Source organism: Vulpes lagopus, chromosome 5, assembly GCF_018345385.1.
Source record: "Vulpes lagopus strain Blue_001 chromosome 5, ASM1834538v1, whole genome shotgun sequence".
Taxonomy (NCBI): Eukaryota; Metazoa; Chordata; class Mammalia; order Carnivora; family Canidae; genus Vulpes; species Vulpes lagopus.
In genome coordinates this window covers 73,449,063-73,474,790 of record NC_054828.1, presented here as the reverse complement: position 1 = coordinate 73,474,790, position 25,728 = coordinate 73,449,063, and the positions used below count along the sequence as shown (strand labels likewise).

General features: G+C 40.5%; 1 protein-coding gene across 1 annotated transcript in view; it reads left to right on the top strand.

Annotated features, from left to right (window-relative positions):
• The first annotated feature begins 5,237 nt into the window (after window positions 1-5,237).
• The window catches only part of SNX27 (sorting nexin 27), a 72,646-nt gene continuing 52,155 nt past the window's right edge, over window positions 5,238-25,728 (top strand). The window contains exon 1 of the mRNA XM_041755260.1: window positions 5,238-5,747. Coding sequence (XP_041611194.1) covers window positions 5,434-5,747 — 314 coding nt within the window. The 5' untranslated portion in view covers window positions 5,238-5,433. The remainder of the gene's footprint in view (window positions 5,748-25,728) is intronic.

Genomic DNA, 25,728 nt, shown 5'->3' with positions numbered 1-25,728 from the left:
AAGTGCTCTGCAAACATCCTGGGTCCCATTTCCAAAGGCAGCTTCAGTGAGTTCCAAAACCCCAGTCTCCCCAAGGCTCTCACTCTTGGAATCCTCTTTATCACTCTGTCACCAGGTTTCTCTTGAGGTCTCCTGAATGTCTCCAGGGAGGCACTCTCCAGGTTCTGGCCTTGGCACCCCAGTCACTTTGTTACCTGCTCTGCCTTGGTGCACTCCACTTCCACTACCGACCACCTGGAGTCCACGCTCACCAATGCATGCCCTAGCCACCCCCTTCCCCAGGGCCAGCCTCACAAGTCCAAACCATTACTCAATCCATCCCTCTTGGATGCCCCCAAGACCCCTCAAATCCTTTGTACCAAGAACTAAACTCATTGTCCTCCCCACAAGTCTCTTCCTCTTCTGCTTTCGCCTGGTCTTGGGAAATCACACCACAGAATCTGGGCCCTTAGGCCATTCTTTTCTGCCCTGCCCTCACACCTGAGCTCCAACTGGTGCCAAGTCCTCTCTGACCAGTGAGGCCTCTCCCACCACAACTGCCAAGCCTCATTCTCATCAATTCCCGGAAATCACAGCACTTCGGTCTTAACTGATCTTCTGGTCCACACTTCCTGCAGGATGAACTTCCTCAAGAACAAATTTAATGTCTGTTCTGCTTAAAAACATTCTCTCTCTCTCTCTCTCTCTCTCTGTGTGTGTGTGTGTCTCCCATGAATAAATAAAGTAAATTTTGAAAAAAAAATCATTCAGAAGGGGATGCCTGTGTGGCTCAGCAGTTGGGTGTCTGCCTTCGGCTCACGGCATGATCCTGGGATCTGGGATCCGGTCCCACATCGGGCTCCCTGCATGGAGCCTGCTTCTCCCTCTGCCTGTCTCTGCCTCTCTCTCTGTATCTCTCATGAATAAATAAATAAAATCTTAAAAAAAAAAAAAACATTCAGAGGCCCCTAAATACTTGAGAATAAAATTCAAACTTCTGGACACTATATTCAATATCTGAAATCCTCTCAGATCTGATTCTTGGGGGCACCTGGGTGGCTCAGCAGTTGAGTGTCTGCCTTTGGCTCAGGTCATGATCCCAGGGTCCTGGGTCAGGTTCCACATCAGGCTTCTCTTGGGGAGCCTGCTTCTCTCTCTGCCTATGTCTCTGCCTCTCTCTGTGTCTCTAATGAATAAATAAACAAAATTTAAAAAGTAAAAAGATCTGATTCTTGCCCACCTCCTCTGTCCCTGCTGCTTCAGTTCTACTGAAGTGCTGGCAGTTCTCACATTGTATGTTCTTTCAAATCTCTTCGTTTGCATGCACTGCTCCCCTTGTCAGAAATACAGGACCACACCATTCTTCTCTGCCTTGCCAACCTTTTTTCTTTCTTTTTTTCTTTCTTTCTTTCTTTCTTTCTTTCTTTCTTTCTTTCTTTCTTTCTTTCTTTCTTTCTTTCTTTTTCTTTCTTTCTTTCTTTCTTTCTTTCTTTCTTTCTTTCTTTCTTTCTTCTTTCTTTCTTTCCTTTCTTTTTCTTTCTTTCTTTCTTTCTTTTTCTTTCTCTCTTTCTCTCTCTTCCTTCCTTCCTTCCTTTCTTTCTTTTCCTTCCTTCCTTCCTTCCTTCCTTCTTCTTCTTTTTCTTTCTTTCTTTCTTTCTTTCTTTCTTTCTTTCTTTCTTTCTTTCTTTTTCACTTTCTTTCTTTCCATTTTCATCCATGATTACTCAGCCTATTTGCTGTTCCGTGTTCAAGGCCCCTCCTGTGGACACTCTTGCCAGCTTGTGTGGGCCTCCATCACAGCTCTCATTACTCTGGAGACCCAAGGCCTGTGTTGTAATGTTTTTTTTTTTTTTTTTTTGCTTTTGCTCTCTTGCTAGACTGAGTTCTCAAGAGCAATAATGATATCTTATTTTAGTTTCTTTTTTGATGCTCTGATCACCTTTTCTTCCAAGCTGATCCTTTCTACATATTTTACGCATTTATTTTTTGAATAGGTAACACATTCATCTGTCTAAAAATTCAGAAGTTACAAAAAGTTACAGAATGAAAAGTCTCCTTCCAACCACTGTTCCCACTCCAGCTGTCCAGTTCCTCTCCCCAGGAGCAATCAAAATGATCAGTTTCTTGTGAATACTAGAGATAGAAATACTTTAGAGATAAAAACATATCATTCCCCTTTTATACAAAAATGCTATGATGTTCTACAGACTGTGCTGTACCTTGTTCTCACATATGTACTGTATCTATGGGATCATTCCACTTTAGCACATAAAGAGCTTCCTTATTCTTTATTTTCAGTCTTCCATTGTGGTTGCATTCCAAGTTAACCAATGAGCATTAGGTTTATTTCCAGTCCTTTGCAAATACAGAAAATACTTCAATGACTATCTTCACAAAAATGTCACACTTCACACATGTACAAGTGTGACAGTAGAATGAATTCTAGAAGTGGAGCTGCGCCAGATCAAGAAGTATGTGGTATTTATGAGTTTCACCATGTCCTATTGCTCCTCATCGAGTTTGTAGATAACATCTTCTTTATCTTTGTATCTCTAGCCACCATTGCAGAGTCTAGAACAGAGCAGGCATTCACTACATTTTTTTCAAATAAACAAATGAAAAAAAAATAGCTCTTTCAGTGGAAGCTCCCTTTTTCTTTTCTTTGAGGCCTTTAGTGGATAAATTCCATCCCACTCAGAGCTCAGTTCAAATCAAATGACTGCGGAGTATTATTGTACAGCAAAATCCTTATTCCAATTTGTATTAATTTCCCTATTTGTGCAATTGAGACCCTTCTTCATTAGGTTGCTTACAAAATAAGGTTATACTAACTTTTATGTTCCAATAATGGAATCCTCATTCCACATTTTAAGACATGTCTTAATTATTCTACTACTCTCTTCCCCCACATTCCAAGCAATTACTAGAAACCCACACACAGTCCATGAATTCTTCCAGGGGGTTGCTTGTTGCTTTTATAAGTCACCAGACCTCTCTGTGCAAGGTAACTTTACTTTTCTTTTTTTTTTTATGACTTTATTTATTCAGTTTAGAGGGCAGAGAGAAACAAAGGAAGAGAGGGAGAGAATCTGAAGCAGACTTCTGCACTGAGGAAGGACACCCACCTGGGGCTTGAGACTAATGACCTCAAGATCAGGACCGCAACTGAAATCAAGAGTTAGACACTTAACCAACTGAACCACCCAGGTGGCCCACTTTTACTGACTTTTTTATTTTTTATTTTTTTTAATTTATTTTTTTTTAAATTTATGATAGTCACAGAGAGAGAGAGAGAGAGAGAGGCAGAGACACAGGCAGAGGGAGAAGCAGGCTCCATGCAGGGAAGCCCGACGTGGGATTCGATCCCGGATCTCCAGGATCGCGCCCTGGGCCAAAGACAGGCGCTAAACCGCTGCGCCACCCAGGGATCCCTACTGACTTTTTTAAACTACGAATCCCTGTTACTTCTCCTGGATTGTTTACTAGCTGTGTGGCTTCTCTACGCCTGGTTTATTCATCTATAAAATAGGGCACATTACTGAGTTGTGAAGACTAAATAAAATTATAGATGTAAAGTGCTCAGAATAATGTTTGGCACACAGTAATGTTGAGAGAAACAGTCCTTCATTGGTCTGTCATGCTTCTACCCATCTTCCTGGGTATGCCAAAATGCAAGACCCTGACTGCTTTTTACCAGGGTCATTTCTCAAGATTGTGTTTATAGTGAGCAACTTTAAGGAATAAGGTAATGTCTCTCTCCAGCACAAAGAGTAGGTTTGCTCACTGCTTCCTATAGAGGACAGGTTCCCCAAACCCAGTGTTCTTCAACTGCGACGTAAATCCACCAAGTAAGTGCACATTCATGTGAGCCCTCCCTGTCATCCCCATAAAACGTGGGGGAAGAGGAATTGACACCAACCTGCTGAAGCTCATGTCGCTTGCTGTGTCATAATAGTCCTTTGTCTCTCACCCAGGAATTCTGTCTTTTGTTAGCATCCACAAAACAGTAACAGACTAACTCACTAGCCAGTCAGGAGGGTAAAATGAAATACCAGACTTGAGTACTACATGCTTCAGTAAGCTATTTTCATTATTTTTGCTCTAGCTCTTCTTGTCTTTGCTAGGCATCCTACACACACTATCTGTGAGTGTGTGTTTGGGTAGGTAGCTGACAAACATCAACTGCAGCCATTGCCAAAGATTTCTACTGTTGTGGGAAACAAAATGAATTAGAAATAAAGGTAACCTGGGACACCTGGGTGGCTCAGTTGGTTGAGCATCTGCCCTCTGCTCAGGTCGTAATCTCAGGGTCCTGGGATATAGCCCCACATCAGGCTCTCTGCTCAGTGGGGAGCCTGCTTCTCCCTCTGCTGCTCCCCCCTCTGCTGCTCCCCCTGCTTGGGTTCTGTCTCAAATAAATAAATAAAATCTTAAAAAAAAAAAAAACACTTCAAAATCGTTGCCCAATTTAAATTACTGGACTCCTCTAATATCCAGTTCTGCATCACTAAGGCCATAGTCTTCTTTGCATATACACACACATATACATATTTTTTGTATAGTTGGAACATAGTTTTTATGTAGTTGCAATACATGAAAGTTGCGAAAAAAGCAGCCCGGTGGCTGAGCGGTTTAGTGCCGCCTTCAGCTCAGGGCGTTACCCTGGAGCCCCAGGATTGAGTCCCAGGTCGAGCTCCCTGCATGGAGCCTGCTTCTTCCTCTGCCTGTGTCTCTGCCTCGCGCTCTCTCTCTCTGTGTCTCTCATGAATAAATAAAATCTTAAAAAAAGAAAGTTGCGAAAAAATAACCGGGCCTTAGTTCCTGTTACCTAACAGCAGGATGACTTTGGGCTCTCTATGGTTCAGTTTCCAAATAACTGAAGTAGAGAAACGAATTCATGATCCTGCCAGCTCACAAGGTTGTTGGGGTTGTTGGGGCCATGGAATAAAATAATGGATTCATGTGAACACAAGCTATTAAACAAATGAGTTGTTATAATTTAAGGCTGAAACTTAAAGCTGTCGTCACAAACATCAGTTTATGCACATATTATTGTTTTAGAGGCTAAGAAATGAGTTAGGAAATGAAAGAAGCAAAAACTCGCCCCAGGTCAACAGGTTCATCAGTCGGCTACAATCGGTGCTGGCTCAGCGGCTCAAACTACAACTCCCGGCAGGCTTTGTTCCTCAATTCGTCACGTAATCTCCGCTCGGGCCCGGGCCCTGCCCTCTCCCCCGCCCCAACCGTCCAGAACTCCAACTCCCAGGAGGCTCCACTGGGCGCAACCGTCAGTCTCCCCTTTCCCCCCGCCAGCAGCTCTGTGGCCGACTCCGGTCCCGCGGGCGGCGGAGCGGGCGCACGCCTGGGGGTCGCACGGCTGCTGAGCGGGGCGAGCGCGCTCGAGGAGGGAGTGGAGGCGTAGGAGGGCGGGGGTACGGCTCGCTCGCTCGCAAGATGGCGGACGAGGACGGGGAAGGGATTCACCCTTCAGCCCCTCACAGAAACGGAGGCGGAGGCGGCGGCGGCGGGGGGTCCGGGCTTCACTGCGCGGGGAACGGCGGCGGGGGAGGCGGCGGCCCGCGGGTCGTACGCATCGTCAAGTCCGAGTCCGGCTACGGCTTCAACGTTCGGGGCCAAGTGAGCGAGGGCGGGCAGCTGCGGAGCATCAACGGGGAGCTGTACGCGCCGCTGCAGCATGTGAGCGCCGTGCTGCCCGGGGGGGCGGCCGACCGGGCCGGGGTGCGCAAGGGGGACCGCATCCTGGAGGTGTGAGTATCCGGCTGCCCGCCGCCCCGCCCCCTCCGCCCGCAGCCCCTGCCGCCCGCTGGCCGCACCGTCCCCTCCCCCTCCCCTCCCCACGCGCCCCTGAGCCGGCTGGGTCCCACTCAGGCCCTTCCGCCTCCCCGCACGCTGGGGACCCCCGCCTCCCTCCCTGTGACCGGTCAGAGCTCCCCCGCTGCTCTTACCTTCCTACCCCCCCCCCCCCCCCCCAGCACGCTGCCCTCTGCCCCTTTCTGCCCTCGCTGATTGCGGCTCTTCTGAGTCTCTCCTGGCCTCCTCCCCAAGTTCCCATCTTCAGCGTCGTAGTTTCTTGTCCACCGCTGCCGTCCGCGCCGCGGACCGTCCGTCTGGCTTTTACACCAAGCAGCCAGGGCCTGCGCCTCCACTTCATTCCTTTTGCTCTCCTCGGTTACCCTCGCTCGGGGTTAAGCACCCCTGCATTTTTATGCCCTGCGGAGTGTCCTTTCCCCTCCCTCTTGGAGCCACGCTCCTGAGAGCGCACCTTCTTCTCTGACCCTTTGTGAAGGCATGCCTTTGTGTTTGTTTTGCTTTGCTGGTTGGGGAGGGTGTCTGGCCGCTGGTTTCTTTGCCCCGTTGTACCGTATTATACCGGGATTTTGCACCCAGCGTCGCCTGTCTCCACGTTCCTCTGAGAGCATCCCTGCCCTGGCCCATCTTCACTTCTGCACTAACTCCTACTTCTTTTTAGTGAGATTTGTGGTGGAGCTCTCCTTCGTACCGACTTCCCCCCGAAACTAGACCCGTCTTTTGGGTCTTTGACCTCCTCATTTTTTCAGGGCATGCCCCTCTATTCTCTCTTTCACTCTGTCCTCTTGTGCTCCCACGCTCGACTTTCTTTATCCTATTCTTTATCCCCTCCGGGCTGCTTTCCTTGCTCTTCTTAGGCTCCTGCTGCAACCCATCCCCTTCCTTACTGCAGCCCCTCCCTCCCATACTCCTTCATCCTTCCTTCCCCCCAGCATCCTGAAGCTCTAGCAGGATGCTGCCTTGTCTTGCAGTTTCTGTGCACACCTCCGCTACTCTCTTCCCGGTGTTACCTTTGTGGATTTGTACTTTGTATTAAAATTTGTATAGTGGTGGCTGGTAGGTGGCATATGCCCTCATTACCTCCATTCTCCTCAGCAGCCCTCAATCTTGTATCTCTTGCCTTTTTACTGAACCTTATTTTTTCACACTTTTGCCCTCTCCCTCAGTACTTGGATTTGCCCTCATGAAGTCTTTCTTATTTTTTGTAAATGTTATTTTAGTTATAATTTCTACAACCTCCAGTCTCCAATAAAATAGTAAGTTTGCTCAAGGTTTCAACAAGGTTAGTATCTTGAACATCTGGCCTATAGAGGAGTCCATCCCTTTTTATTTACCTTATTCCCCCTGCCCTTACCTTGACATTCTGTTTTTTTTTTTTAATTTTCTTTCTTTTTTTTAAATTTTATTTACTTATGATAGTCATACAGAGAGAGAGAGAGGCAGAGACATATGCAGAGGGAGAAGCAGGCTCCATGCACCGGGAGCCCGATGGGGGATTTGATCCCGGGTCTCGAGGATCGCGCCCTGGGCCAAAGGCAGGCGCCAAACCGCTGAGCCACCTAGGGATCCTGACATTCTGTTTTTTTAAAGATATCTATCTATCTATCTATCTATCTATCTATCTATCTATCTATCTGAGAGAGTGTGTGCACAAGCAGGGAGAATAGCAGGCAGAGGAAGAGGGAGAAGCAGCCTCTTCACTGAGCAGGGAGCTCTGAGCTTGGGGCTTGATCCCAGGACCCCGGGGGATCGTGACCTAAGCTGAAGGCAGACGCCTAAGTACTGAGCTACCCAGGTGCCCATTTGACCTTCTTACTCAATGATATTCACTCATTCTCTTTCCTCTTACCTTTCACCTGAAGAAAGAGTAGCTCACTAAAGTAAGTTTGGAGCTATTAAAACTTCTGTTTATGCCTTTTTTTTCCTTTAATGTTCTACATGCTCTTTTCTTTTTCTCTGGTAATATGTTCTTAATCTTTGAGAGCCAGGGTATTCAGACTAGAATGCAGTAGTGACCAAAATTTTGCTCTGTACCTGGGCATATAATTCTTTTTTTTGCTAGATAACTCAAAATCTGTGGCTATTTCCTTCAGATAGAAGCTCTTGGAATTGTCATTTTCCTTTTCTTTTGCAAGTTAACTTTGGATCCAGCTGTTTATTTTTAAATTTAAAATTCAAGTATTTATTTGAAATTATAAATTTATCATAAAATTATAAATAATTTACTCTTTATAAGAGTTAAAAGAACTAAATGAAAACAATTCTTTAGGGACAGCCCGGGTGGCTCAGCGGTTTAGTGCCACCTTCAGCCCAGGCCATGATCCTGGAGACCTGGGATCGAGTCCCATGTCAGGCTCCCTGCATGGAGCCTGCTTCTTCCTCTGCCTGTGTCTCTGCCTCTCATTCTCTCTGTGTCTCTCATGAATAAATAAATAAAATCTTAAAAAAAAAAAAAAAAGAAAACAATTCTGTAGATGACTACAACTAACATCAACCATTTCAAATATATATTTATGTTTATATATCAACTAACATAGTAGCTTCTTGCTTTTATTATAATTTTGTAGTGAAGTCTAGATATAAATTAGGTATTGTAAGGGAGACCGCAGATGTTCCCCTAGGACAGATGGAAGGACTTGTGTCAGGCCCATGTTCCAGTTCAGGCCCATTCTTCCTTCAGGGGAGAAAATAGTGAGTTTTGGCACATACTTGGTGGTGAGCAGAGACTGTCTTGAAAAAGACAACAGAGTGGCCAGGACAAAAGAATACTCTTTGCTTAGAGAACCTTACTCTGGAAGGTTGTGATGATCAGACTTCTTCCTAACAGTGGTTTCTCACCTTCCAACTGTATTTTGATTCCAAATTCTATGAAGCTTCTTTGCTACTATAGTGGAAATGGTGGTGGTTACAGTATAGAGTCAAGCAAGTTGGCAAATTCTCAAAAAAAAAAAAAAAGTTGGCAAATTCTCTGAGACCTCAGCTATATAGTCTCTTTCCTTTTTCCAAAGTCTGCATCTTCTCCTTAGGTTTTCTTTTCTTTTTTTTAAAATTAATTTTAGAAAGATTTTATTTATTCATGATAGACACACACACACAGAGAGGCAGAGACATAGGCAGAGGGAGAAGCAGGCTCCATGCAGGGAGCCCGATGTGGGACTCCATCCCAGGACTCCAGGATCATGCCCTGAGCTGCAGACGCTCAACTGCTGAGCCACGCACGCGTCCCCTCCTTAGGTTTTCAAGTGAGAGGAGGAAATCCGTGATCAAACATGATTCTTCAGAGATATCTGGGTCTGCTACTTGTTTTGATTTTGGTTAGCTTGATGCTAATTTTCCTAAAGCATTCTTTAGTCAGCACTCCTTAGGGCTTTTCTGTCTCCCACAAATTCGTAAATTAATCTCTCTGTTGTCTCAGGAAAGTTTTGCATGTTAATTGAAGTGCTAAGTGGGGTCAGGGTTAGGCATAGGTAGATTATTATTGTGTAGACATAGTTTGCATGAAGTCATAGGTGGATGTCTGGTCCTTGATGATTGCTGTTTAAGACTTGTCCCTATTTTAGACACTTTCCTCCTGTACACAAATTATTCCAACTTTTTTATATTGTGGTCCTTTGGACAGCTGATTGAGATATGAAAAGAATAGAGTAACTTTGAGATTTAAGAGACTAAAATCTTGGACAAAAGTCAGAGCTTGTATTTCTTTTAAAGTCTGCCTACAAAGGCCTTGTCCTCATTGAATCTTAGAACAGTCATTAAAGGGGGACTCCCCAGGTGGCTCAGCGGTTTGGAGCCTGCCTTCGGCCCAGGGTGTGATCATGGAGTCCTGGGATCAAGTCCTGGGATTGAGTCCCGCATCGGGCTCCCTGCATAGAGCCTGCTTCTCCCTCTGTGTCTCTGCCTCTGTGTGTGTGTGTGTGTGTGTGTCTCATGAATAAAAAACAAAACAAAACAAAACAAAACAGTCATTAAACTAAATTGAGTATGGTTCTGTTTGTCCTTTCTCCCTTCAAAACTGACTAGACTTTAACTGGTTTGGGAAAGAGAGATGTTGCAGGGCTGGTTAGTAGGGTATGAACAAGCCCTCTGGGCTCTAAGTTTTACTGCAGATGGAAAGTTTTGTACTAGGAATGTTAATCTCCACCTTGTAATTTTTCCCAGTATAACACATCGAGAAGGTTTCCCTTTGATGTGTATATACCTGGAGGTATGCTTTCAAAAAGTAGAACCAAAATAAATATGTCTTTGTACTAATTATATAGTATATGAAGTAACATTTAACTTCAGGTTAATTTTCTTAAGGTAAAGTATTTCCAAGGGCTCTTGATTGATTTCTTGGGTGCCCTTAGTAGGGTTTAACATGCAGTAGATATGGTTGTGGTACCATCTATATTTTTAAGGGATTAGGTTTGTGTGTTGGCTAGCTTGTTTTATCTCTTTGGTATTTGGGTAGTGTGGTCTTTAACAAGCCAGTAAGATTGGCTTGCAAGCATTTAAAATCATCCTATATTTGTGCAGGGTAGAGTATGTGCCTTCCCTCTTGATAGCTACAAGATAATATACCCATCAACTTTCCCTTGTTAAAGTTACACTTGGCTCAAAAAAAAAAAAAAAAAAAGTTACACTTGGCTCTTAGCCAAAAGGCCAAGAAGCAATTCTCTTGTTAAAGTAATCCATAAGAAAAATTAATGCTATGTATATGTATGTATGTATATGTTTATTGGGATTTCAATTTAATAACAGGAATATCTCATGGTCTTTTTTTTTTTTTTTTTGGCTTCATTTAATGTGAAGTTTGAGATAAAGAGCGTGGTGCCACAAGAAGCATTTTTACAAGTTAAGTGTAAGTCATTTAATACTGACTGCTAAGTACCTTCTCAGGAGAAAGCATTCTCAATTGTAGATGAATTCTGTTTGGCCCAGATTTTCCAGGTAGGTTTTAGAAATGGTGTTTGAAATCATGGTTATTGGTCAAAGGAAAAGTGTATGGTAGTGATTCTTAAGCTTTAGGGAGTATAAGAATTACTAAGTATGTTTGTCAAAAGCATAGTTTCTTGGGCTTACTGTTTATATATGATTCAGTAGGTCTTGGACGGGACCTAGAAGTCCTTATTTATTATTTAAAAAATTTTTTTATTTATTTATTTTTATTTATTTATGATAGTCACACAGAGAGAGAGAGAGAGGCAGAGACACAGGCAGAGGGAGAAGCAGGCTCCATGCACCGGGAGCCCGACGTGGGATTTGATCCCGGGTCTCCAGGATCGCGCCCTGGGCCAAAGGCAGGTGCCAAACCGCTGCGCCACCCAGGGATCCCTATTTATTATTTTTTAAAAGATTTTATTTATTTATTAGAGAGAGAGAGAGAGAGCGTACACAAGCAGAGGGAGGGGCAGAGGGAGAAGCAGAATCTCCTCTGAGCAGGGATCTGGACACCGATCATGGACCCTGGGATCATGACCTAAGCCAAAGGCAAACTCTTAACTGACTGAGTCACCGAGGCGCCTCCTAAAAGTCTTTTTTACTCCCTTTGCAACCTGTGTACCCAACCTGTACCTGGAGCGACCCTGCAGTCTAGGCCTTGAATTCTTAGTCCATTTTATCTTTGTGGTTATATTGAGAGTCATGGGCTAAGACTGTACTAACCGAGAGTAATTTGTTAGGCTCTTGAACTCTAGCCCTTAACAAAATCATTTCAGTATGATAGTGGACTATTTATATGTGCTCATCTAGATTTTATTGAATCTTCCTTAATGTAATAAAGATGTATGGTGAAGAGGTAGAACAAGGTAATAAAAATCATTGTATCACTTTGCAATTTTTTTGGTTAAAGATTTATTTATTTATTTATTTATTTATTTATTTATTTATTTATTTATTTATTTATTTATTTTAGAGAGTGCATGAGAGAGTGGGTGTGAGCTCGAGGTGGGGGTGATGGTGCAGAGGGAGAGAACATCAAGCAGACTCTGCTGAGCACAAAGCCCAACTCAGGTTTTGATCTTACCACCCTGAGATCATGACCTGAGCCAAAATCAAGAATTGGACATTGAAAATCAAGAGTGGGATATTCAACCAACTGATCCCCCTAGCGCCCTCACTTTGCACTTTATGTAGTGTGTTAAAATTTACACGGTATTTTTACATTTGATTTTCACAACAGTTTTGTGAGATTGGGAAAATATAAATTCCTTGAGGATAGGAGCTACATACATCTATGTTGTTTTCCCAGGCAAACATCTAGTGGCCCATACGGAGTATTAGTCAATAAATACTTACTGAATGAATGTATGAGTATTATTTGTCCCTTTTTCATAAGAAAAGAAACTGGTGTTGTAGTAGCGAATGTTAACCAGAATTAAACCCAGGTCTTTGGATTATGAATCCAGTATATTTTGTATATCTTTGTTTTCTCAGCTTTTGTTGACTGTTAATAGTCAACTATTCTTGACTGAATAGTCACTTAAAATTCAGTCGCATCCCTATAAACTTGGATAGCAGTTGAGCTTTGGGTTTTTTTTTGTTTGTTTGTTTCTTTGTTTTTTAAAGATTTTATTTATTCATAGATAGAGAGAAAGGCAGAGACACACAGGCAGAGGGAGAAGCAGGCATCATACAGAGAGCCTGATGTGGGACTCGATCCAGGGTCTCCAGGATCATGCCCTGGGCTGCAGGCGGTGCTAAACTGCTGCACCACCTGGGCTGTCCTGAGCTTTGGTTCTAATGTAAAATGTAACTGTCTCATATCTTTATTAACCTGGTCTCTCTGATTATTAAATTGGGTGGGTGACAGGGAACCAAATCGGCTATTCTTTGCCCTTGTTTGTTGATACCTTTATTGGTTATCAGTAAAGAGAGCCTGACATAATTGCAGCCCCAGGAATTACTTTTAATTCCCTAAGTAGTTGAGGTAGCAAACAAAACTAAATTTGAAAATAGCATTATATTCCCCTTGGAAATCACTTCCCACAACATTGCTGTTACCAGGAAAAGATGTTGTTAGTACCATGAAGATGTGGCTAGGTCATATAAATTATTGTGAAGAAGGGTTCTCTTTAGCCCCCACAGACTGGTTTGTTTTAGGTGAGGGTTTGTTACCATGCTCTCAAAGATAATTTAAAAAAATTTTTTTTTTTTTTAATTTATGATAGTCACACACACACACACACACACAGAGAGAGAGAGAGAGAGAGGCAGAGACACAGGCAGAGGGAGAAGCAGGCTCCATGCACCGGGAGCCCGACGTGGGATTTGATCCTGGGTCTCCAGGATCGCGCCCTGGGCCAAAGGCAGGCGCCAAACCGCTGTGCCACCCAGGGATCCCAAAGATAATTATTTTTTAAGATAAATCCCGTTGGGAGTAATTCTTATGATAAGCAAAAAGACTCAGTTGACATGCAGAAACTTAAAATTTATGATCAGCTGTCCTATGCTTTGGGAGCATGACCTGTGGTGAGTTTGTTAGATGATGGCATTACTGACACAGTGGATATTGTGGTGGTTTAGGTTAGAGCCAGTTGAGATCATTCCTTTTGACTATCAGCTGTATAGATGATTTCTGTGCTTTACTTGGGCAATCCTCTAAAAACCTATGTATGGGTGGTGCAGTTCCAGCCCCACACATGGAAAAAAAATATTTAGAATTTTTTTTCAAAGTAGGCTCCATGCTCAATATGGGGCTTCAACTCCATGATCCTGAGATTAAGAGTTGCATGCTCTACCAACTAAACCAGCCAGGTACGCCCAAAATAGGCAGCTGTAAAATATTTTTTAAAAACTTGGCAACTCTCTGTAAGAGATACATTTTATATTAGAACCAATATAAATGCAAAAAAACCCCACCTGAAGCAAGTTTCACAAAACCATATGTAGTGGTATCTTGCTTCCTACCATTTTTTTAGTCTGTTCAGTATTTTGGAGTTTTTTGTTTTGTGATTTGAAGCTTGATGGTGGTCTACATTAATTTCATGACTATTAGGTTATGATCCATTGTTTGAAAAACATACAGGGTATCACTTATCTGGTGTTCGCCCACTATCACTTCATATTCAGTCTGGTTTCGAAATTAAGTACAAACTATGTGTAAATTACTGTTAGGCTTGTATGAGTCACAGAGTCTCTGCATCTCTGCCCTTGAGAAGCTTACACTGCAGTAGGGAAGTGTACAATTTACTGTGTGTAAAGCAAATGAATTGATGAACATAAAAGAAAAACAATGGGAGTTTTAGTTTTTTTTATTATTAGTTTTTAAAACATTTCTGGTTCAAACTTAAGGGATTTATTTATTTATTTTTAAGATTTTGTTTATTTATTCATGAGAGACATGGAGGCAGAGACACAGGCAGAGGGAGAAGCAGGCTCCCCACAGGACTCAATGTGGGACTGGATTCCAGACCCCGGGATCACATCCTGAGCTTAAGGCAGACGCTCAACTGCTGAGCCACTCAGGTGTCTCCACATTGGAGTTTAAAGAGTGAATATAGTTGAGATGATTGGTGGATAGATAGGTCATAAAAGACTTTTAAACTGATTGAAAGGACAAGTGTAATTTCAGGAGGCAGAGAAGGGGGAAAGATTCCATAGGCTGAGGGAACTGATTGAAGGGAGGAAGACATGAAAAGTTCCTGGGATAACAAAGAATCTAAAGTTATTTGTAGACAATTGTGCTTGAAGTTAAATAGGGTTTTGAGTGCAATACTGTCAAGTTTGGATTCTGTTCTGTTTTTGAGGTCAGAATATAATTACATGTGCATTAATACCTAGGACTCCCTGTGAATTTAGTTTTTATTTAATTATTTACCTGAAGAGGTTGAATAACTTCCAAGGCCAAAAAGGAAAATCACTATTAGAAGAATTTCAGAGCATCAAGTCTCTTGGGCTGTCTTGTACTATATAAAGAAGGGAACTAAGAACAACTAAGCTCTTAACACCCAGAGCTGGGAACAGCTGCTAAAGAGCTGGTTGCCTTTAATTTGTGTATGTTTTACCTCACAATCTAGTCCAGCTTGTTGAATATCCACTCCTCAGGGTTTTTGGCTTTTTTTTTTGTTTTGTTTTGGTTTTTTTGTTTTGTTTTGTTTTTTTAGGTTTATTTGAGAGAGAGGCGCAGGGTAGGAAGGGCAGAGGGAGAGGATCTTCAAGCAGACTCCCTGCTGGGTGCAGGGCTCCACACTGGGCTCCCCCCAGATCTCATGACCCTGAGATCATGACCGGAGTCCAGATCAAGAGTCAAATGCTTAACCCACGGAGCCATGTAGGCACTTCTCTTTAAGTTTTATTTTATTTATTTATTTTTAATTAATTAATTAATTAATTAATTTATGAGAGACAGAGAGAGGCAGAGACACAGGCAGAGGGAGAAGCAGGCTCCATGCAGGAAGCCTGATGTGGGACTTGATCCTGGGACTCCAGGACCATGCCCTAGGCAGAAGGCAGGTGCTAAACTGCTGAGCCACCCAGGGATCCCCCTCTTTAAGTTTTAAATGAGCATACTTACTGTTGTGTTCACAGTTGATAAGTTTGATCCTTATGTGCTGCAGGCCCACTGTGCTCTGCCCTATGATGTTCTGTTTTAGCTGTTCTAAGAATTCCTACTCTGCTCCTCTGATTTGAAGATGCCTCCTTTAATTTAAAGCTTTTGTTTCTGCATACAGTATATTGTTGGGATTTGAGGGGACTGAAGACAGGCAACTTAAGATAGTACTAAGGTTTATACCTGCTGTCTCCCTTCAGAATGAAAATCCATATGAAGGTCCTTAAAATAAGAATCAGTGATGACCACAAAGTCAATTTTTGCTTTCTCTCATAAGTGTGAGGGGTACTTCAGGATTAAATTGTGTGATATGGTATTAGTCAAATAATAGGTAGTATGTATGTAGTCTCTTTTGTTTATTACTTAATGCATTCCCTGCTAACCAAGTAAGGTTCTCCTATTAGTTGAGGAAATACACCTATCTGCAAGGTATTAAAGTTGCAGAGTAAGGAACTGTATTTGAGTACTCTTATGTATACTTTATTCCATGAACTTAATGTTATTATGAAAACATCTTTTAAAAAATGATTTATTGGGATGCCTGGGTGCCTTAGTGGTTGAGCGTCTGCCTTCGGCTCAGGGCATAATCCTGGGGTCCTGGGACCGAGTCCCACATTGGGCTCCCTGCATGGAATCCGCCTCTCCCTCTGCCTATGTCTCTGCCTCTCTCTCTCTCATGAATAAATAAATAAAATCTTTTAAAACAATGACTTATTTTTGCTTAAGTTATCTAAAACCGTAGCTTCTTATGTCAGACCTCAGAGCAAAACTAGAATGAGATTTATGTATTCTGTGGACTTGAAACAAGTAATGAGTTTCCTTCTCTTTGGAAAAGTACAGAGTGTCTGTAGAGAGTCAGCTGCTTATGTGGGTATTCTCCCAGCTGTGTTCGGGCAGCTGATTACTCTCCGAGAACTATTCAAGGAGATTAACCTGGAAGTTGTCTTTTTTCCCCCCAAATACTGCAGTACTTTTATATTTATATGTCTGTCTAGTTTTAGTTATGTTTATATAGTATGTTTTAAAAATTGGGTGATTGATTAAATTAATTTTTGGTGATCTTGAAAATGTCAAAGTTTTGGAAACTTCTTCCACTTTGCTGATCAGTTTAATCATCTATAAATTCTGTAACTTGTAAAATGTGTTGTCTACTGAATGTACCATGGATTACTTAAAATTTTTTTTACCCAATATTATTGTCATTTTGATTTTGGTAGGGTTATTTTTTTTTTAATTTATTTATTTGTGATAGTCACAGAGAGAGAGAGAGAGAGGCAGAGACACAGGCAGAGGGAGAAGCAGGCTCCACGCACCGGGAGCCCGATGTGGGATTCGATTTCGGGTCTCCGGGATCGCGCCCTGGGCCAAAGGCAGGCGCCAAACCGCTGCGCCACCCAGGGATCCCTGATTTTGGTAGGGTTAAAAACAACTTTCTGAATCCATTTTCTCAAGGTATGTAACCTGCATCTGTCTTAGCAATGAGTTTTGTTCTCTGGCTGGTATTTTGAACCCAAGGAAATGTGACACTTTTATGAGTTATGTGCTGGTAGATTATTTTAGATTTCCCTACCCTACCCAGTTATCCTTTATATTGCTGATTCAGAAAAGTTCTTACTATACCTTTCTTCTTGTTCAGTGTGTTAAAATAGACCACAACTTAAACTGTAGTCTGTGTTCCTCAGCTTCCAGGAGAAAATTGCCCATATTTAATTTGGATTAAAGGGTAGTATTTGGTTACTAAAGGACTGTATCCCTTCAAAAGTATATCTTTTTTTTTTTTAAGATTTTATTTATTTATTCATGAGAGACAGAGAGAGAGGCAGAGACACAGGGAGAAGCAGGCTCCATGCTGGGAGCCCGATGTGGAACTCGATCCGAGGACTCCAGGATCACGCCCCAGGCCGAAGGCAAGGCGCCAAACCACTGAGCCACCCAGGGATCCCCAAAAGTATATCTGTTGATATTAATTGTAGTTGTTATGAATTCTTAAAGGCTGGCTATCATAGATGAAGGCATTTTTGAGCTTTTTTTTTTTTTTCCAGTAGTATTGATCTACACTTCTTTCTGTATACTTATGTATAGTACCTCTTGAGAGTAATTGACTAGGAAATAGGTATTAGGATTCAAGGTGTAGGCTGTTATCTTAGAACAAACTTACCAGATCACAGGAGTAGTTATGCTTTTAATTACATTATGTAGTAACCCAGAAATAGTAGTGAAATAGAACTTTTAAAAAATTAAGATTCCTTCTTTGGTAATTTATGTCAGTTGCAAGCTAAGGTTGTTGATAAAACTGGTAGATTTTATTCTTTAATTAACTTTCACTGTGATCAGTATACCAAATTAAAAACATTTTGGGGATTGTATTTAACTTAGCCATGTAGGCAGTGGTTCAAAATAGAGCAGATTTCAAACTCTTTGAGTTGGTGTTGGGAAATGATTTAGAACTGATTGTTTTCTGGTGAATAACTGAAGGAGGGGTTCTCAGCAACAGTAGTATATGTAGGAGGCAGTGTCAGTTTAGGGAAACCATATGGCTAGTAGCAACTTTCTTTTATCTAGCATTCATTATCCCACAGTGTAAAGAAGGAACCCATTTTCATATCCAGCCTTACATTTAAATAAAACCATGAATTGCTACATGCTGATCAAATGTTTAAAGACAAAAATTGAAAAACAAAATCCTATCAAAACAAAATAAGTCAATGTTATAATTTTATTTTATTTTAAGATTTTATTTATTCATGAGAGACATAGAGGCAGAGACATAGGCAGAGGGAGAAGCAGGCTCCTAGCCCCATGTTGGACTCCATCCTGGGATGGTGGGATCACGCCCTGAGGCCAAGGCAGATGCTCAACCTCTGAGCCACCCAGGTGTCCTAAGACTTGAGCTTTTTAAATGTCAACATGTTTATTTCTTACTCCTTTTCACCTCATTTGACTATCCTTGGAGTTAGTATTTATATTTAAAAATTAATAGCAATTAAGTTACTTTTATTTTCAACATCTTTGAGTAAAAGAAAACAGCTTCACTTTGAAATTGCTTAAGTAATTGAATGCCATATTTTACTGAAGCATTATTTCTACTACCTTCCCATAATAGAAAGCAAAATGATCACTAGTACTAAAATTTGAAAAATGTAGAGCTTGCATAATGTTTTTAGTACTTCCCCCTAAACAGTGAAACCAGTATAAAATTTAAAAATAAGGAGTGGAATTAAGAAAGTGCATGAGGAGAACCATTATTGGATGTTTTTTTTTTTGCTAGCCTTAATAATTTTTTCATACATTCAGGGAAAAGTTTGAATGAATGCTTACTACCTAATGAACATGGGATTAGACACTGGGGATAGAAAGCTGAATAACATGTAGTCCATGCCCTTAGGATATTTATGGTCTGGTGGGGAATGGGCAGAACAGACAATTTGTTGTTGGAGTAAACCCTGGGGAGGCTGAGGAAATAGAGATGGCACCTGACCAGACTGGGGTTGGCAGGGAAGGAAAGATAGAAGCCTCAGGTCATCCCCCACCCCAGGACATTTTTAAAGCCCAATTGACCTGATGTCTCAAACCTCCTCTCCACTCTCCTCCCAATGGGATGAGCAAACCTAATTCCTTCGGTTCCTAATAAGTACTTTTTTGCCCCAAGTTATCTGAACTAGTAAATGCAAGTGCCCAAGAACCATGTGCATTTTAACAGAAGGCTCCCAGACAAAATGTGCTGAAATTATAAGGACTATATATGGTTTATCACCCAAACCAAGACACTTGAAAATGACAGAGGACTGTGAATTATGCCAGGACAACAGATATAAAATAGGTGTGTCCTGGCAATCTGGAACACAGGTCTGTATAACTTTAATGATTTAAATATAGAACGCTTCCTTTTTTTTTTTTTAAGATTTTATTTATTTATTTATTCATGAGAGACACAGAGAGAGAAAGAGAGTCAGAGACACAGGCAGAGGGAGAAGCAGGCTCCATGCAGGAAGCCTGATGTGGGACTCAATCCCAGGACTCCAGGATCGCGCCCTGGGCCAAAGGCAGGCACTAAACTGCTGAGCCACCCAGGCGTCCCTAAAGAATGCTTCCTAAGTGGAAGTGAAATACCATTTAACTCTTTTAAGCTGTGGCATTTTTCTTTTCTAGCTTTTTATTTTATGTTTTAAGTAATCTCTATGCAGAGTGTGGGGCTTAAGGTCAACCCCAAGATCAGGTCCTGTGCTTTCCTAATTAACCAGCCAGGCACCCCACTAAGCTGTGGCATTTCTCTGATTTGAAGATTTCAGATCTTTGTTTGATTTTCATAACACAAAATGGACTAGCTCACTCCATCTTGTTATTGAATTATTTATTTACTAAGGAGTCATGATAAAGTCCTAGTCTTTTCGTTTAGAATTTTAGTGTTTGACACCTGAGGTTAGACCCAGTTTTCAACTCCCTTGGGTAATACCCAGGAGCATAATTGCTGGTTCAGATGGTAAGAGTAAGTTAGTTTTGTAAGAAACTGCCAGACTGTCTTCCGAAGTGGCTGTACCATTTTGCATCCCCACCAGCAATGAAGGAGCATTTCTGTTAATCCATGTTCTTGCCATCATTTTGGAGTTGTCAGTGGTCTGGATTTTGGTCATTCTAATAGGTGTGTAGTGGTATAAAATTCATTCTCTAAATTATAAAAGTATTGTAAATATGTAGGAGAAAATTTGGAGACTAAGGAAAAGAAAAATAATCCCCCACTTCATCATCCTAACAAAACTACTTTGGGTATTTTGGCTGTTTTATTTATGCATTTTATATGAAGTTGAAATCATACATCATGTATAATCTGTAATCTAATTTTTAAAATTAATACTTTATTTTCCAGAACAGTTTGATTTACAAAAAAAATCAAACAGGTCCCATATATCCTTCTCCCACCTCTGCCATATAATAATTTTTAAAATTAATACTTTATTTTCCAGAACAGTTTGATTTACAAAAAAAATCAAACAGGTCCCATATATCCTTCTCCCACCTCTGCCATATAATTTCTCCTTTTGTGAACATCTTACATGAGTAAGTCCATTTGTTTAAGTTAATGAACCAATACCGACATGTTATTACTAACTTATGCCCATAATTTATTCACATTTCTTTGGTGTCTAGTCTAATGTCTCTCTGTTCCAGGATCCCATCCAGAATACCATAGTACATTTACTTGTCATGTCTTTTTAGACTTGTTTTGACTGTGACAATTTCTCAGTGTGTTTTTGATGACTGACAGTCTTGAGGAGTATTGGTCAGGTGTATTATAGGATTATAGGATGCCTGACTATTGGATTTGTCTGATTTTTTTTTTTCACAATTACACTGAGGTTTTTTTTTTGGGGGGGGGAATATTACAGAGGTGAAGTACCATTTTCATTAGTTCATACTATCATGATTTGTGATGCTGATCGTCTGACTGGTTTCTACACTGCAAAGTTATTCTCATCCCCTCTGCCCTACTGTACCGTTTGGACAAGAGTCACGCTTTGTACAGCCTACACTTGAGGAGTGGGGAGTTATGCTCCCCTACTCTAGAGTGTAGTACCTGTATAATTTATTTAGAATTGTTCTGTGTAGGAGAAGGATGTGTCTTCTCGCCTATGTATTAATTTATTCAGTCATTTACATCATTATGGGCTCATGATACTTATTTTATAATATGGGCTATATAATCTGATATTGCTTTATTTTATTGCTCTAGTTGTTCCAGCTTTGTCCATTGGTAGCTCCTTTCAGTTGGCCCCTGTGCATTTTTGCCACAACCCCCATTAATGTTTTGTTTTTGAGTACTTATTTACTCTGTGGCACTACAAAAGCTCCAGGCTCATCTTGTATATTTTCTTTCCTAGTCCCAGAATCAACCATTTCTCCAAAGGGTCATAGTTCTTTTTATTGGGGAATGGTATTAGAAACCAAGATCTGGGCACTAGGTGTGGTGGTTGCTGCTAGGGGATAACTTCTTTCAGGTCCTCTCAGCTGACAGCAAAAAATATATGTGTATATATTAACCCCTGTATATCACATATCTATAAATATTTCTATATGTAACCTGTATCTATAATTAAGTTAAACATGACTTCTTATTCCATTACCATATGGATCTTTTTTGTCACTCTCCCTTGTAGATCTGTACCAATTCAACAGTTAGAAATTTGGCTCCCCACATTCACCATTCATTTACCTTAATTGTTCAATTCCAGTATACATGTATAGCAATTGTTAATATGTACCCTGGGGAAGCAGTTTTATCGACTAGAGAATAGTACTTATGTGCAATCCCTTCATTTCAGTTACTTAGGTCTGTACCTACCTCCATCAATGAGGTTGTTTGAAATGCGTTTGAAATACAGTTAGATTCTTTTTTACAGTCTGGGATTCTCTCAACCTCCTAGCTGATTTTTTAAAAATTTGTGTACATTAAGGTTTACTCTTTGTGTTGTAAAGTTCTGTAAGTTTTGAGAAATGCATTATGTCGTGTTTGTGCTGTTATACTGTCATACAAAATAGTTCACTGTCCTAAAAATCCCCTGTGCTTCACTTATTCATCTTCCCCCTCCCTGGCAACACAGTGATCTTCGTGTTTTCCAGAATGTCTTATAACTGGAATCATACAGTATATAGCCTTTTCAGATTATCTTCTTTCCCTTAGCAATATGCATTTAAGGTCTCTTTCCCTATATCATATCTTTCTGTGACTTGATAACTTATTTCTTTTTATAACTGAATAATATTCCATTGTCTGGGTGTACCACAGTTTTGTTTATCCATTCACTTATAAAGTAAATCCATTCACTTATGGTTGCTTTCAGTTTTTGGCAATTATGAATAAAGGTGGTATAAATACTTATGTGCAGGTTTTTGTGTAAATATAAGCTTTCAAGTCAATTGAGTGAATACCTAGTAGTGTGATAGCTGGATCTTATGGTTGAGACTATGTTTAGCTTTTTAAGAAACTGTCAATTTGTTTTCCAGAATGGCCATACCATTTTGCATTCCCACCAACAGTGAAACATCTGTGTGCAGGTGCTCTTGTTCCACATCCTCATTAGTATTTGGTGTCCTTAAATTTTTTTATTGTAGCTATTCAAATAGGTGTGTAGTGGTATCTCGTTTTGATTTGCAATTCTCTAATGATGAATGAAGTTCAATAAATTTTCATATTCTTATTTGCCATCTATGTATCTTTGTTGGTGAGGTGTGTCTGTTCATATCTTTTGTCCAGTTTGTAGTTGGGTTGTTTTTTTTAATTGTTGAGTTTTAAGAGTTCTTTCTGTATTTTGGATAAGAGTCCTTTATCAAATATGCATTTTCCATGTTTTTCCCCAGGCTGTGGCTTTTCATTCTCCTAATAGTATCTGTCACAGAGCAAAAGTGTTTAATTTTTTAAAAAGATTTATTTATTTATTCATGAGAGACACACACAGAGGCAGAGATATAGGCAGAGGAGAAGCCGGCTCCTCACAGGGAGCCTGATGTGGGACTCAGTCCTGGATCTTGGGATCACGCCCTGAGCTGAAGCCAGAGGCTCAACTGCTGAGCCACCAAGCGTCCCAAGTTTTTAATTTTAATGAAGTTCAACATAGCAATTTTCTTTTTCATAGATCATGTTATTGTTGTATATAAAATCTCTTTGCCATATCCTAGATATTCTCCTTGTTACCTTTTAGAAGTTGCATTTTATTATAATCTACTTTTTTTTAAAAGATTTTATTTATTTATTCATAGAGACAGAGAGAGAGGCAGAGACACAGGCAGAGGGAGAAACAGCCATCATACAGAGAGCCTGACGTGGGACTCGATCCAGGGTCTCCAAGATCATGCCCTGGGCTGCAGGCGGTGCTAAACCGCTGCGCCACCGGGGCTGCCCATCTACTTTTTAAAAAAAATTTTATTTATTTATTCATGAGAGATACAGGCAGAGGGAGAAGCAGGCTCCATGCAGGGAGCCCGATGCAGGACTCGATCTCAGGACTCCAGGATCACGCCCTGGGCTGAAGGCAGGCGCTAAACCACTGAGCCACCCAGGGATCCCCTATAATCCACTTTTTAAAAAATATTTTATTTATTTGACACAGAGTGATAGAGCAGCATCAGAGGGAGAGGAAGAAGGAGAAGCAGGCTCCCTGTTGAGCAGGAATCCTGATGCAGGGCTCAATCCTGGGACCCTGGGGCCCTGGGACCCTGGGAGCATGGCCTGAGCTGAAGGCAGATAGTTAACCACTGAACTACCAGGAACCCCTATAATCTGTTTTTAGCATAATATTGGCTCAAACATATTTCTAGATTATTTTCTTCATTTCTGTAATTTTAAGTGATTGCTTTATGGTTCATTTGTGCTATAATTTTCTTAACCATTCATCCCTCTATTATTGACTTTTTATTAGAACAGAAATTTGGAAACAGTCCAACTTTTCTTTGTTGAGTATTATTTCATTCTTTCAACATATATTTGAGAGTGGTCTACATGCCAAGGTAAAGTTCTTGCCCTTTTAGAGCTCCTATTTTGATGTTTTCCTTAAGATAAATTTTCAGTAATGCCATTTTAGTTGAAAAGATAAGAACATCTTTATGACTTCAGATGCATATAACCAGTAAAATTGCTTTCCAGAAGAATTTTACCTATTTATGTAGTTATCGTTTTATTTTCCATGTAAGTTAACAGTAAAAGTACTGAGATAATAATTTTGAACTTTTTAAGTTGTTGATAAGATTTGCTGTTTATTAGAAAAAGCTCAAACATTTTAGAAACCTTTGGCCATTTACATTCTCTTTTCCCATCAATAAATTAAGTGTTTTAAAATGTAGGATGCAAAATGTTATTATTTTTGAAACAGATTCCAAAAAATTTCTTTAGTGGTCCAGAATAGTAATTTTGCATAGACATATCCAAGCTTCACTTCTTGTGACTATGTTTTTGGCATATGTGCTTGTTTGAATATCTTATCCCAAGAGTTAAGGGCAAAGTACAGCATGATTGCTAAGACAATTAGTCAATAAAAATATTCTCTGACTTTATTGTTTGCCTAAGTAATATAGCAAGGAGGCCGACTTAGTTGAAAAGGAGCCAATCTAAGCCAGTCAGATGACTTAACTGCAAAATTGGAAAGGACAGATTTTCACATTTCAGTAGAGTAGTTCCTTATTTTTATATGGTCTAGTGTCTAGTATTGCTGTGTACCCACTAACTGACAATGAACCAGTGAAAAGTCAAAGGAAATGTCACTCTTCTGATGTGTCAGGAGTCTATTTTTCTCCAACTTGTGAGTCTTCACCCAATTTCCAAAAAGATATATTGTGGAGAAAGTAGGAAGGTTATTTAAAAAGTTTTGTGTAATTGAAGATATAACAGGTATGTAAAATTTTTAAGAATTACCCATTATTTAAGAATTTTTAAGAATTACCCATAGTTCTAGTCACTCTAACTCAACTATTTTCTTATTTTACACATTGTGCCTTTTCTTGGGCAAAAATATATTACATGCTTATAATCACTACAGACAATATTTTGCATTTAACATAATGTAAGGATTTTTCCATGTTATATTGCACATAGTCTTTATAGATATTTTTTAAGAATAACTGGTCAAGGGTGCCTGGGTAGCTCAGTCAGTTAAATGACTGACTCAGGGCTCAGGTTGTGATCTCAGGGTTATGAGATTGAGCTTGCACCAAGTGCAGAGTATGCTAGAGATTCTCTCTCCCTCTCCCTCCCACTCTGTTCTCCCCCATGCTTGCATGTTCTCTCTCAATAAATAAATAAAATCTTAAAAAAAAACAAACAAAATAAACAAAATAAAAAGCCAGAAAAAGAATTGTATGGTCCATTTGCTTGATGTACTTCAGTGTCTTTATTCAGAGTAATCTAAAGTAGTAGAGGGATTATGATGGACTACTGTTTCACATTTATAAATGAGGATATTGTAGAATAATTTTTAATTTTTTAAGATTATATTTGTTAAGTAATCTCTATACCCAGTGTGGGGCTTGAACTCACGACCCTGAGATCAAGAATTACATGCTTTAAAAAAAAAAAAAAAAGAATCACATGCTTAAAGATTTTATTTATTTATTTTTAAGGATTTTACTTCTAAGTAATCTGTACACCCAGTGTGGAGCTTGAACTCCCAACCGTGATATCAAGAGTCGCTTGGGGCACTTGGATGGCTCAGTTAAGCGTCTTTTGGGTTTCCTGCTCAGCAAGGAGCCTGCTTCTCCCTCTTACCCAGCTTGTGTTTGTTCTCTCTCACTCTCTCTCAAATAAGTAAATCTTGAAGAAAAAAAAAAGTGTCATATGCCCCACCGACTGAGCCAGCCAGGTGCTCCAGTAATTTTTATTTTTATATCTACTTCATTGAGGTTTAATT